This window comes from Rasamsonia byssochlamydoides (assembly GCF_041956645.1).
Source record: "Rasamsonia byssochlamydoides strain NRRL 3658 unplaced genomic scaffold VTN77scaffold_107, whole genome shotgun sequence".
Taxonomy (NCBI): Eukaryota; Fungi; Ascomycota; class Eurotiomycetes; order Eurotiales; family Trichocomaceae; genus Rasamsonia; species Rasamsonia byssochlamydoides.
In genome coordinates, this window is record NW_027192490.1 from 29,336 (window position 1) to 42,336 (window position 13,001).

The 13,001-nt window shown below is 50.3% G+C and overlaps 4 protein-coding genes across 4 annotated transcripts in view; 2 read left to right on the forward strand and 2 right to left on the reverse strand.

The window, feature by feature from the left end:
* Positions 1-580: 580 nt before the first annotated feature.
* VTN77DRAFT_707 (uncharacterized protein) lies at positions 581-3,484 on the reverse strand (the record flags this gene model as incomplete). Its single annotated transcript, XM_069423418.1, has 4 exons — positions 581-971; positions 1,040-3,124; positions 3,201-3,388; positions 3,464-3,484. 4 exons carry the CDS (start codon positions 3,482-3,484, stop codon positions 581-583), a joined length of 2,685 nt encoding a protein of 894 aa, XP_069273288.1.
* Positions 3,485-5,920: 2,436 nt separating this feature from the next.
* VTN77DRAFT_708 (uncharacterized protein) lies at positions 5,921-9,562 on the forward strand (the record flags this gene model as incomplete). Its single annotated transcript, XM_069423429.1, has 8 exons — positions 5,921-6,058; positions 6,117-6,193; positions 6,250-6,552; positions 6,626-6,998; positions 7,057-7,191; positions 7,446-7,587; positions 7,650-8,177; positions 8,232-9,562. 8 exons carry the CDS (start codon positions 5,921-5,923, stop codon positions 9,560-9,562), a joined length of 3,027 nt encoding a protein of 1,008 aa, XP_069273289.1.
* A 965-nt stretch (positions 9,563-10,527) lies between these two features.
* VTN77DRAFT_709 (uncharacterized protein) lies at positions 10,528-11,145 on the forward strand (the record flags this gene model as incomplete). Its single annotated transcript, XM_069423440.1, has 1 exon — positions 10,528-11,145. One exon carries the CDS (start codon positions 10,528-10,530, stop codon positions 11,143-11,145), a length of 618 nt encoding a protein of 205 aa, XP_069273290.1.
* A 1,497-nt stretch (positions 11,146-12,642) lies between these two features.
* The window catches only part of VTN77DRAFT_710 (uncharacterized protein), a gene marked incomplete at both ends in the record, with an annotated part of 466 nt that continues 107 nt past the window's right edge, over positions 12,643-13,001 (reverse strand). The window contains one exon of the mRNA XM_069423452.1: positions 12,643-12,972. Within this exon, the coding sequence (XP_069273291.1) occupies positions 12,643-12,972 (330 nt within the window). The remainder of the gene's footprint in view (positions 12,973-13,001) is intronic.

Sequence of the window (13,001 nt, forward strand, 5' to 3'; positions counted from 1 at the left end):
ATACTTGTTCTTCTGTCTGGCAATGTTCAAAAGACGCTGAGACGAAGGAGACAACAGGGAACTATATAGGGCAAGGAATGCCCACGAGACTCATCTTGTGTCAACGCCAGCTGGCAAAACCACTCTTCAATCCGATAGAACCCCTCCATGATAGGCCCAAACAGTCGCAGGCAGCCATTGGATAGTAGCCGTTAGATAGTAGCCATTGGATAATTGGAGATCTTCCGAGATCGAGATCCGTTATTAGTGTGGAAGTTTCGCATTTCGCAATTCGTGCCAGGTCAACTTCGCTTTTCGCATTTCACTAGCGTCGTCCTCGCAAAACGTGTCTCCGCAATGGAGTTCACTCCACATACTCTGTAACTTTACTTTTACCGCTGCTACCAATTACAACCTTAGTTCTTTAGCTAGGTACCAATGCAGATTACGGAGTAGATCTATTCTGGATTCATTGGTCGTGACTTGTTGGAACCACAGGTTGTACTTTTATTGCATCAGGCGCATTTATATACTTTCTATATTACTGTACAGTGCTTTTGGTGATTGCAAATCAAGGCCGACGTCTTTTGAATCTCCCCGTTTATAGAGTCGTATTAAATCGATCCTCCTCATCGCCCGCCCGTTGCCACGTCTCCCGATTAGCCGTCCGGTCTTGCTCCGCCTGACCCAGTGCAAGATCCTCACGCTTGATGACATCCTCTTCCGTCTGAGCGGCCGGTGGGGGAACCTCCCTCTCCACTTCGGTAGACGTGATGTCGGGGTCAACGGCAGCATCGGCATTGGGAGGGACCACCACGTCCGCAGAGGTGGCCGGGGAGGAGACATTGGTAACATTCTCGCCCTTTTGATTCGTATTGACGAGTGGAGTGTCATCATTGAACAGACGAAGGAGCAGAGCACGACGATCTTCCTTGGGCAGCATAAGGTTGAGGGAGTGCAGGGACCGCCAGAGCGGAAGAACCATCCGTTCGCTGAACTGTTTGTTAGCTCTGTAATCATACGCAGGAAAAAGACGATATATGGTACAAGGGGTGCATACCGGAGCCCATCCTCTGCATCGCTAGGTTCGATCCTCAAAATACAGCATCCCATGGACATGTCCCGGGCGCGCTCCCCAATCTCGCCCAGCTCCTTCCAACCATCACCGTCCACCTTGGGAAACATCTCAATCAACAATTTCCGCAGCGTATCTTTCTTGGATAGAGTGATGGCGCGCTCCGGCCCCAGCCAAGACTCGATAATCTGCAGCCCATCCGTTTGAATGCGCCATCTGCACACGTTGGGCCGCTGCGCATCTTGTTTCACAAACATTTTCACACCACAGTGCACGAACTTGATGCCCCGTCCCTCGTTCTCGACCAATATATCCCGCGCCAAAGCGCTGGAGTAGTAGATGGTCTTGCTGAGATAACCTTGCGCATTCCGAACCATGAACCGGTCTCGCGGAAACCGATCTGAGATGTTGTAGAAAGCAAAGATTTGCTGAAGCTCCTCCAGATTAGGATCGATGTATTTGAACGGCTCTTCAACGGGTTGTCCTGGCTTCCTCTTCTGCGGAGGTTGTGGCTGAGACTTCCCTGGCTGAGGCTCACCAGTAGTCTCGTCCACGGCTTCATCCTTGAGCGGAGGCGGAGGGAAGTGAACGGGCCTATTTCCAACGACGGCCTCGGTCCCATCCTCCACCTTGGTCCGCTTAGCGGGCAGTTCATCCTCGAGGTGTTCGGAAGATCTCTTCTCGGATGACGGTGCTGTATTCATCGTCCTAGCATACGGAAGCTGATGCGTGCTTTCCGGCACAGTTTCATTCTTCCCGTCGTCTAGCACAGGTTCCACCAGGTTGTCCAGGGCGTCAATCTTCTCTAAGGGTTCTCCTGTCCCGTTGTGTTGTTTGTGATCGAGCTCCTCTGCCACAGCGGCAACCGAGGCCTTGGGGATGACTTTGCTCGAGTCTTCCGGCTTGGCTCGAATTTCCGATTTCTTCTCGAGAACCGTGATGAAGAATCCACCCGTATCCTGCAGATGAGGGTAGATGCGTATGCACCGCTCAAGCGGTAGATCCGCATCAACAGGAGCAAACATACCCTCCGCGAGCCTGCCAAGACCTTCAATGCCTTTACTTTGCCGGTGCTCTTCCACTTCCTTCCAGCTATTCCACATGCGACCTTCCCTATCCATAACCTTCCATGAGCGCAACCCTGGGACTCGTTTCAAGCCAGGAAGCTCGCCACTGCAATCGATTATCTCAACATTACTCAACCCTCCACAGCGCTCAATGGCACTCGCAACCACTGCTTCATTTTCAATCGGGTTCATACTGCAGGTCGAGTAGACAACCCGTCCACCCACTTTCAGCATCTGCAAGGCACGGACAAGAATCCGCACCTGAGTGGCATGCAATCCCAGCGCATTGCCCGGGACCCAGTCTGACCAGACGTTGCGGTTCTTCCGGGATGTCCCGTCACCCGAGCACGGCACGTCGGCGAGGATCCGGTCAAATTTCAGATATTGATTCTTCTGAGGCTTCCCGGGTGCTGGAGGCGGGGAGGGCAGCTTGATGGAGGGATACATGGTCGCATCGTGATTCGTAACAATAAGATTGGGAGAGTTCAATCGCTTCATCTGGTGGATAAGCATGTGGGCTCGCTTATAGTCACTGTCATTGGCGATGAGAAGGCCAGTAGATCTACCATCGTCCTCCAAACCGTCTGTCAGTAGATCTGATGGTTCAACACCATTCTTTACCCTCTCGGCGACTGCCTTCATCCTTTCCTCTTCTCCAGCATGGAGCATCTCCATTAACTGTGCGGACTTGCTACCCGGCGCGGCACACATGTCCAAAACCGTCATCCCTGGTTTGACATCCAGCAGAAGAGGGGGGATCATGCTAACGACCTCCTGGCGGCTGATATTGCCCACGTCGGTCTCTGAGACCAGAAATTTCTGGAACGACGCAAAGGGCGCAAAGCGTCTGATGACAGTTTTCGGCGTTGTCATAGACCATGCGAGCTGGTCGGGGTACCAAGGGACCGGCCGTGGCGGCTCGACAAAGTTCCCTTCATATGTGATCGAGGTGATTTCTGGAATATAGTAGTTCTTGAGACGTTCCTGAACGGCGAGAGCATGACTGTAGTTCAAGCAAAGAAATCCTCCCGTTAATGAAAACTGAATTGAGCAGCTGGATATGAGAAGCTATGACGTACCCTCGTGATCCAGTAAAACGGAAGCTATTGGGAAGGTCCCTCCTCAACGCAGCCCAAAAGGCCTCTTTCTCCTCCTCTGGAATGATCCCGAGCTCGTTGTAGTATCTTTCATATTTTTCATTGGACTTCTCAACATCTTGCCAGTCTGTCCGCTGCCCGCGCTGGCCACCGCCGCCGCCTTTCCCGAACTAAGGAATATCCGTATTAGCAATGACCACAGCAGCTAGCTGACTTGCAAGCTGATATGGCACTTATCCACGTACCTTTTTACCACGCTTACCCATTGTAAGGTTCTGTTGAGCGTAATTCAGTGAAGTTGGCAGTTGCTGTCTCCGCCAATGATGCCTGCCGCTTTCCTTTTTTTTTTTAGTTTTGGAGCTCATCACAGAGGGGAAGGGGAACAATTGTCGGCCCGAGACATTTCGCTTACATAATACTAAGCAGTGCTCTAACTATCTGATAAGATTGACTATAAGCCCTAAGATTGAAGTATCCTGCTTCCCAAACAGCCTTGATTGTACCCCAATACCTTTGTGCATCCACTTTCAGATGATGGTTGACGTGGGCGCTTCGGCGGAACTTCTCGCGCCACACTACCCAGCCTTCCTGCTCCGCCTAAAAGGCATATGTAGAATGGCGCCAACACATCGAAATCAGGGAGGAACGACGGTGACGTAATTCCCTCACCGAAGCTTGCTGGTCGATTAAACTTTGGCAATCTGACCTTCTATCTAGCCTTGGACCTCTGTTGGTATACAAATGTATATCTCCGGCAGACTTCGTATCGCGGAATCGGTGTTTAAAAAGAGAATTAAAAGCCATATGAAATAGAAGGAGTGATACCTCAAGGAATTAAAGTCCAACTGTAAGTTTCTGTTTCCGAAAGGACATTCATTTGCATCTTGAATAGCTCGGTATCTGTGGAGGGTTTCTTGCCTGTGAGATGCTATTTACCTTGTGTCGAATACGATCCCGTCGTTCTGGAATATTACGAACACAGGAATTATGAAGGGTTCGCTTTCATGGGAGCGTAAACCTGGCGTGACCATAGACTTAGCTGCAATCAAGTCAGATAGTAAGCCCATAATAGAAATATGATCCTATCATGGGGGTGTGATTCAATTGCAGAAAAAGATTGCACCAAGATAGGGATACAATTTGAATGCAAGTATAGGTCAGTAGACCTTTGGCAACCGCATATGCCATAAAAGATGTTTGACGATAGAAGATACTCAGTGAGGGTGACAAATATTAAAAGGGGATATAGGTAGGGAGCCCACCTATTAAGTAGATAGTAAAGACTACCTAATAAATATAAAAAATACGGCAGAGAATATCATAAGGAATATGAGTGAGGAGCCCGCCTAGGAAGTAGATGATAAAAAACTACTTAGATAGTAGGTGGCATAGAAGAGATATTTTCTCTTCAAAGTTCAAACCAGTCGAGAGAAGCGAGACCTGTAAGGCTTGTGTTTTGACTAACAAATACATTGGCAGCCACAGCACCAGCACCAGCGGTAAGTTACTCTATATGCATCATGGTTATTACTGCTTTTAACGATGAGCTGAATGGATGATACTCCGGATGTTTCCAGAAATAGTCCAATAAGCATTAAGTTATTAACTAGCTGTGGAGTGCGTGCAGGTTCCCCACAAATCCTCCGCACATTACGTATACACCGAGTTACATGGAGTGCATTCCCCCGTATATCCTATATCACTAGAAGTAACAAAATCAATAAGGTACTGCAGTATAGTGACCTAGGTATATTTGTGAAAACTCTAATCCCCACATGGAAATATTGTCGCGTACATTAAACTCTGGTGTATATGTATAGCTCTGTACAGTGCGGAGTATTACATTACATTGTCAAGGCGGGGAAATGATTGACACATTGAAAGCTAATGCAGCTTCGTACACGGTTCACCGGTCAATTTTCTCCGTTGGCAAAGAACTTAGGCAAGAAGTGGCTTCTGAGAGATCTCATATGTGGAAAAATTTGGGGTACATAATTTATCCGGCCAGGTTGACCTTCAGGGACTCGAATCGATGAATTCTGCTAGGTGCAGTAATATACCCAGCCTTAATTGTTCTTATTAAACTCTTTACCGCTGTGTATGGCATCATAGCGCGAAGCCAGAATGGGGAGAATATTCTTAGCGATCCGGAACCACATGCCGAGCACGTTGCATTTCTGTAGAGTTTGTGCGGAGGAATGCATCAAAAGAAGCTGCACACGCTAAATAGACTAGTAATTATGGATGTATTTGACTTGTAAATTATGAGTTCTTCTGTATATACTGGCAAAGGAAATATATTAGGCTCTTAGCAAGGGATATGCATCAGCAAGGGAGACAAATATGACTAAGGGTATAGCAAGAACAGGTTACAGGAGCAAGGAATATAAGCAGGGAGCCTGCTGAAGCAGATAATACTCACAATTCAACATAAAATACGCACTAATCCAGATCTAATTTAGCGTGTGCGGTTCTTTTGATGCACTCCTCCATACCCACTCCACTCCATATGCAACACTCCAATGCTCATGCCGTGCAATTGAACCGATTCAACAGGCCCCTGCAGGAGCAAAGAGGCTAGACCAACCTCCTCTCGCGACATGACAATCGCTCTGAATCAGCTGCTATTTAAGGCAGCTTTTTTCCACCCCGCATTCTCTCCCCGCTGACCTGGAGAGTCGACTGCTGATCGCCTGTCCGAAATGAAGCTTCTCTCCGCCTCATTTTCTGTCGCCTGCCTGGCGGTGCAGGCGGCGGGTGCAGCTCTCACTCACAGACTCAATGGCTTTACCATCACTGAACATCCTGATCTCGAGCAGCGTGCCGCGCTGCAGGATATCGTAAGTGACGTCACTGATGTGGGAACGTATTTCTGAGCAGGAACTTATATTGTAACAGATTACATGGGACAACCAATCGCTCTATATCCGCGGAGAAAGGATCATGATATGGAGTGGCGAGGTACACCCTTACAGGTATGGATCTGATCTGAAACACCTCTGGAAGATAAATCTAATTTGGTGGTGACCAGACTTCCCGTCCAGTCATTGCATCTCGACGTCTTTCAGAAGGTCAAAGCCTTGGGATTCAACTGTGTCTCCTTCTACGTTGATTGGGCCCTGCTGGAGGGTAAACCCGGAAGCTACCGGGCCGATGGCATTTTTGCCCTGGAGCCGTTCTTCGAAGCGGCTTCGCAGGCTGGCATCTACCTCCTCGCTCGTCCTGGACCGTACATCAACGCTGAATCCTCTGGAGGTGGCTTCCCCGGCTGGTTGCAGAGAATCCCCGCTATTTTGCGTACCAGGGCGCCTGAGTATATGAACGCAACAAAGAAGTATTGAAACCTTACTCAGCCGAAACTGATGAAAGCAAGAATTGCCGGCTAATTGGCGCATGTGCTTTTACAGCTACGCTTACAATGTTGCAGCTACCATTGCCAAAGCCCAGATCACCAATGGCGGTCCTGTTATCCTGTATCAGCCCGAGAACGAATATACCGGTTTCACCAATGGCCAGCAGTTTGACCCGCAGTACATGCAGGATGTGATGGACATCGCTAGAGCCGCTGGCATTGTCGTGCCTTTTATCAACAATGACGCCTCACCGGAAGGCCATGATGCGCCCGGATCTCCTGCCCCTGTTAATATCTATGGACACGACAGTTACCCTCTAGGGTTCGACTGCGCGAACCCGTCCTCATGGCCATCGGGCGGCTTGCCCACCAATTTCCGCCAGCTTCATCTCGAACAGAGCCCATCGACGCCATATGCCATTGTGGAGGTAGGCAACTTGACTACCGTTGTTCAGACTCAGCTATCACTAACCCAAGCTCGTATAGTTCCAAGGAGGTGCATTCGATCCATGGGGAGGATCCGGATACGATCAATGCACGGCGCTGCTCAACCAGGAGTTCGAAAGAGTGTTCTACAAGAACAACTTGGCTGCTGGCGTGGCTATCATGAACCTGTATATGGTAAGTTTCTTTTTCCTATATTTGAGGCTTCTAGAGGCTTGTAAGAGACCAGAAAGGGAGGCGGGCTCCGTGAGGCGATATATGAGCGCGGGCTCGGAAGGGGATGAGGTCAGCTGCTGGACCCGCCTAGGGCCGGCCCACCTCCGCACCCGCTTCCCGCTTTCCCCACACCATTTATCTGAGATATTTCACCCGTCTGAGATGCCTCAAAGATAGCTTCATGCAAGACTGTTCCAAGCTAATGTTATTATCAGACGCACGGCGGAAGTAATTGGGGCAATTTGGGGTACCCTGGAGTATATACCTCTTACGACTATGGCAGCGCGATCTCGGAATCTCGCAATATCACTCGCGAGAAATACAGCGAGCTGAAGCTTATCGCAAACTTCATCAAAGGTGAATCTCATAACCTCACCTATAAGAGATACAGTGAGCTAAAGCTGATTACTATATTAAAGTATCCCCATCCTATCTGGACACCGTTCCAGGAAACGCCAGTACGGGAGTATACACTGATACAACCGATCTGACGGTCACCCCGCTCATCGGAAGAAGCTCTGCCTCCTCCTTCTTCGTGGTGAGGCATACCGACTACACCAGTCAAGCGTCGACCAGCTACAAGTTGAACCTCTCGACCAGTGCTGGCAAATTGACTATCCCTCAGCTGGGAGGTACTCTGACCCTCAATGGACGCGATTCCAAGATCCACGTCACGGATTATGATGTTGCCGGAACCAACATTCTCTACTCCACAGCCGAGATCTTCACCTGGAAACAATTCGCGGATTACAGCGTTCTCCTTGTCTACGGAGGGGCGGGTGAGCATCACGAGATTGCCATCTCCTCCAAGGCCAACGCGACTGTTGTAGAGGGCTCGTCGTCCGGTGTCACGATCAAGTCACTCAATGGTACAGTCGTGATTGGATGGGATGTGTCTTCTGCTCGCCGCATCGTGAAGGTGGATAATCTTCTAGTCTTTCTGCTTGGTAAGTGGCTAGCCATGTTTATAATGGTGGCATATCAATGACTTTTGGCTGTAGATCGCAACTCTGCCTATAACTACTGGGTTCCCGAGCTCTCGACCAATGGCACAACTCCCGGTTTTAGCTCTCAGGAGACAACTGCTTCCTCGATTGTCGTCAAAGCTGGATACCTCGTGCGCACCGCGTATCTCCAGGGCAGTCAGCTGCACCTTACTGCGGACTTCAACAGGTCAACAATTGTGGAAATTATCGGAGCACCCAAGGCCGCAAAGAGTTTGTATATCAATGGCGTCCAGTACAAACAGACCGTCGACAATAACGGATTCTGGAGCACCCCCGTCACATATAACAGTCCAGACCTCAATCTTCCAAACTTGGAGAACTTGGACTGGAAATATGTTGACTCCCTGCCGGAAATCCAACCGTCCTACGATGACTCGCCCTGGGTGGTAGCGGACCACACGACGACCAACAACACCATCGCTCCTCTGAACACCCCGACGTCGCTGTACGGGTCTGATTACGGGTTCAACACCGGTTACCTTATCTTTCGAGGCCACTTTGTGGCGACGGGTGCCGAGACGACCTTTACCGTGCACACACAGGGTGGCACTGCCTTTGGCAGCTCTGTCTGGCTAAACCAGACGTACCTCGGGTCATGGGCCGGCAACGCGGTCTCCAGCGATGCCAACTCGACGTACACACTTCCGAAACTCACCGCAGGCGCGCACTACGTCCTCACCATTGTGATTGATAACATGGGCCTTGACGAGGACTGGACAGTCGGCAGCGAGCAGATGAAGGATCCTCGCGGCATTCTCAACTATCAGCTCAGCGGACGCAACCAAAGCGCCATTACCTGGAAGTTGACCGGCAACCTGGGCGGCGAAGACTACAGGGACCTCGTCCGGGGCCCTCTGAACGAGGGCGGCCTGTACGCCGAGCGGCAGGGATGGCATCAGCCGGATCCTCCCAGCCAGCAGTGGGAGTCGTCCAGCCCGCTGAAGGGGCTCTCGCAGGCCGGCGTGGGATTCTACACGGCGTCGTTCGACCTGAACATCCCGACAGGATGGGACGTGCCGCTGTACTTCACCTTTGGCAACGCGACGATGCCGCCAGACGCGTATCGGGTGCAGCTGTACGTAAATGGGTACCAATTTGGCAAGTACGTCAACCACATCGGTCCGCAGACGGCCTTCCCGGTGCCGCAGGGCATCCTGAACTACCAGGGGACGAACTGGGTGGCGTTGACGTTGTGGGCGCAGCAGTCGGAGGGGGCGAAGCTCGACAGCTTCGAGTTGGTGGCTGAGACACCTGTGCTGACTGCGTTGATGGGGATTACGCCGTCGGAGCAGCCAAAGTATACGAAGCGGGAGGGGGCGTACTAAAGACGAGCGGAGCGAGTCAGAAGACTTGTATGTATATATGAGTGTTAAGGAGACTGTCAATAAGCGATCTCCGTGAAGCAGGCACTCGAGGCAATATACCGAAACTGAGCTGAAAATATAGTAGACCTGCTTTCTCATAATTCTATCGTCTTTAGCCCAGTGAAGAAAGACTAGGAGTTCTAGTTCTTCGTCTAGTAGAGTTTTATTCGTCTTTCAATCTCATCGGGATACAATCATTGACATGGATATCTATTCTTCTGAAGGAATTCTTATCATGTCATGGATAGACGGGACGGACGTAGGATAAGGACATAATCAACAACGCTGCAAATTGACACCCTTAACAACATCTAGACCGTAGTAAGAATGATTGATAGCCAGTCAGTCAGATCGCTTGAGTTGCTCAGTTGAGATCGAAATAACAAGTAGTTAGTAAGTTCCAATCTACCTTGGTTCGACGTGGTTTGTTTGTTGATGCTGTTGGATAGGTGATTATCGCCGCTCCACTTTCCCAGCCCACGCGGCTTTTTGTTTACAGCAACACCAATGACAAGTCGAAGTCGTCAGTTCTCTGTTACATACGATCGAATGCAGCTCACTAACAAATAAAACCATCAATTGCCGTCGCAGTCGACGTCGTCATCCGGAACCTCACTTTCTCTCTTTCATACCATCCGTCCATGGCTGACTGACGGATGGACGACTGTCCACCCGCCGACTGATGCCGCTCTTTTGATCCCCCTCTTAGATATCTACCCATCAGCACCAGCTCCATCTCGCAGAGGTCATCGATTCGATTGACTCCACGATGCCGGGCTGATTCAATCCAATCCAATCCCATCCACGCGCGGTGTGATCGATTCGTATCATTGCGATCTGCTTGAAATACAGTCAACTTCTCCATCGTGACCAAGCTCAGCTGAAGACTTCCATCGCAACCCCGCTCTGCCTCGTCTGATCTTGCAATGGCTCCGATCGCGTTGTCGTCGCCGTTCGCGCGCCTGATACGAGATCTCGCGCATGCATATGCCGCCGTCGTCACTGCCAGTCGTCCACTTCCGACAGAAGATGCGAGTGCTCCATCGTCATCATCGTCGTCGTCGTCGTTGTCGTCTTTCGCTACACTCGTCCCCCGTCAGAACCAGATCCTCTCCATCCCCGCCACATACGGCGGGCTAGACTCTGGCCCCTCGCCAGGAACAGTCGCAGGCATCGTGCTAGGCACGGTAGGCGGCGTCGTGCTCATCCTATGGGTGATCTACACATCGCTGTCGCTGGGCGCCAACAGCGAAAGCGGGACAGTAATGGAGGAAGTCATCACCCGACGACGTCGCGGAGGATCATCGCCGCGTCGCGACCGCGACCGCGGTCGTCGAACAGAGGAGATCATCGAGGTGAGGAACTCGTCGCACCAGCGGCCGCGATCGCGCCGCGACAACACCGTCATCGTCGAGGAGTCGGCTACGTCGCCGTCGACGGGCGACGATGTCGTCGAGGTCATCGAGGAGGAGTCGACGGATTATACGCCACCACCGCGGAGGACGCGCACGTCGGGGTCGTATCGGAGGGTGGATCGGTGGTGAGCAGCAAACAAGAAGGAAAGAAACCATTCAATGGGTGGATGTGTGCATTCATCCGAATATTATCGGATGGTATGGTATGGTATGCTCATGCATGACCAGAGAATGCGTCAGGTGAAGTCCACTACCGGGGTAGGAACCTGTCGACAAGACGAGTCAACAGCCGAGATGATCACATATCATATCGTATCGCGTCAGGACTTTCAATGCCCTTATATTTTCAGCGACCCGTCAACAACATCAGCGGCAGCAGCAGAATGACGATTCTGCGACAGGACGAACGAACGCCATCGGAATGGACGAACGAATGATTGAAAGTGAAAGCCAACTCCACTTCACTCTACTCTACTCTGCAGAGAAGGGAGGCAACGATCAATCAATCAACAAACCTACCTACCTCACCTCCCATCATCCTCCATCACCGCGTCCTCGAGCTATACGCACGGAATCTGAAAAACATCCATCCAAAATCTATCCGGATAAGACGACATATTACATACCTGATATACCTATCTACCTACCTACCTATCTATCTACCTACCTATCTATCTACCTACCTCTCTTCCCGGCATGAGATACTCCGGCTATACTTACATCTCGCTTTGACATGCTATGATATGATACCATATTTTATTTTATTTTTTTCTCCTCTTTTTCTCCGTCAAGTTTAGTTGATCTATTATGCTATATAATCGGTGGTGGCTCTGTCTTTTTTTTTTCTTCGTTATGGATTTGTGCCACTTAACGTGCACATGATATTGACATGGAAGGACATAGGACGGGACGCAACAGGGACGTGGATATGGACGGACAGCAAGAAATGGCTGAAGAAAAAAATGGCTATGGATATGGACATGGTCATGGACGTGTGTAATTAATTACAGAATTGTACAGTACATACTGTATTTATATACGTACTACGCAATCGAATCGAATCGAATCGAGAGAAATCCAGAAATCCAGAAATTTCATCTTATCCGAACAATGAGAATCAAACCATCCTTTGCTTGCTTCAAAAGCTGAAGATAGATAGATAGATAGATACAACCCGGAACCTACCTAGATAGGTAGTTAATCACTATATACTATAGACAAGATAGACAAGACAAAACAGACAGCAAGAAAAGAGTCCAAAGCAGATACTTCCCTTACCAGATACCCTTACCAAATACCAAATAGAGTGAAAATGGGAGCAAAGAAAAAATGGAAACAGACCAGAAAAGGCCAGAACAGAAGAAAGGAAAAAGAACATGCCGTGCGCGCCTCGCTGAACCCTTGATGAATAAATAGATGGGAATAAGAATGGGAATCAAATCTGGGGGATGTCGTGAAAGGTACCGACTGCACGGTACTATACTATACTGTACTGCACTGAATATGCAGTATGATCATCAACAGAAGAAAGGAAAAGAAAAAAAGCGATTGTGGTGGTAGTCAACGGCAGTCAAGGTCAAAGTCCAAGTCTCATAAGAACGTCACGTCAGGTCAACTTGTCAACCTCTAAAACCAGAACAGCGCATCCAAGCAGCAGCAGCAAGCCAGCGCGGCGAGGATCCCCGCGCAGACCCCGCCGCCATCAAAGCCGTCTCGCTGGCGATTATCGTAAAAGTACCCCTGCGGCGGCGGGCCTTGCTGGTAGTACATCCCACCGGGCGGAGGCGGGCCCTGGGCGTAATAAGGCTGTTGTCCAGGGGGGTAGTACCCGTTTGGAGGGGGGCCATATGGTCCCGGGGGGTAGCCTTGTTGTTGTCTGTAGTAGCCATTGTTGTAGTTATTTGGTCCCGGTGGAGCTGGGGATGGGCCCGGCGGAGGGTAGTATGGACCGGCGTCCTGGTGGACGGGAGGGGGGTAGGTGGGGG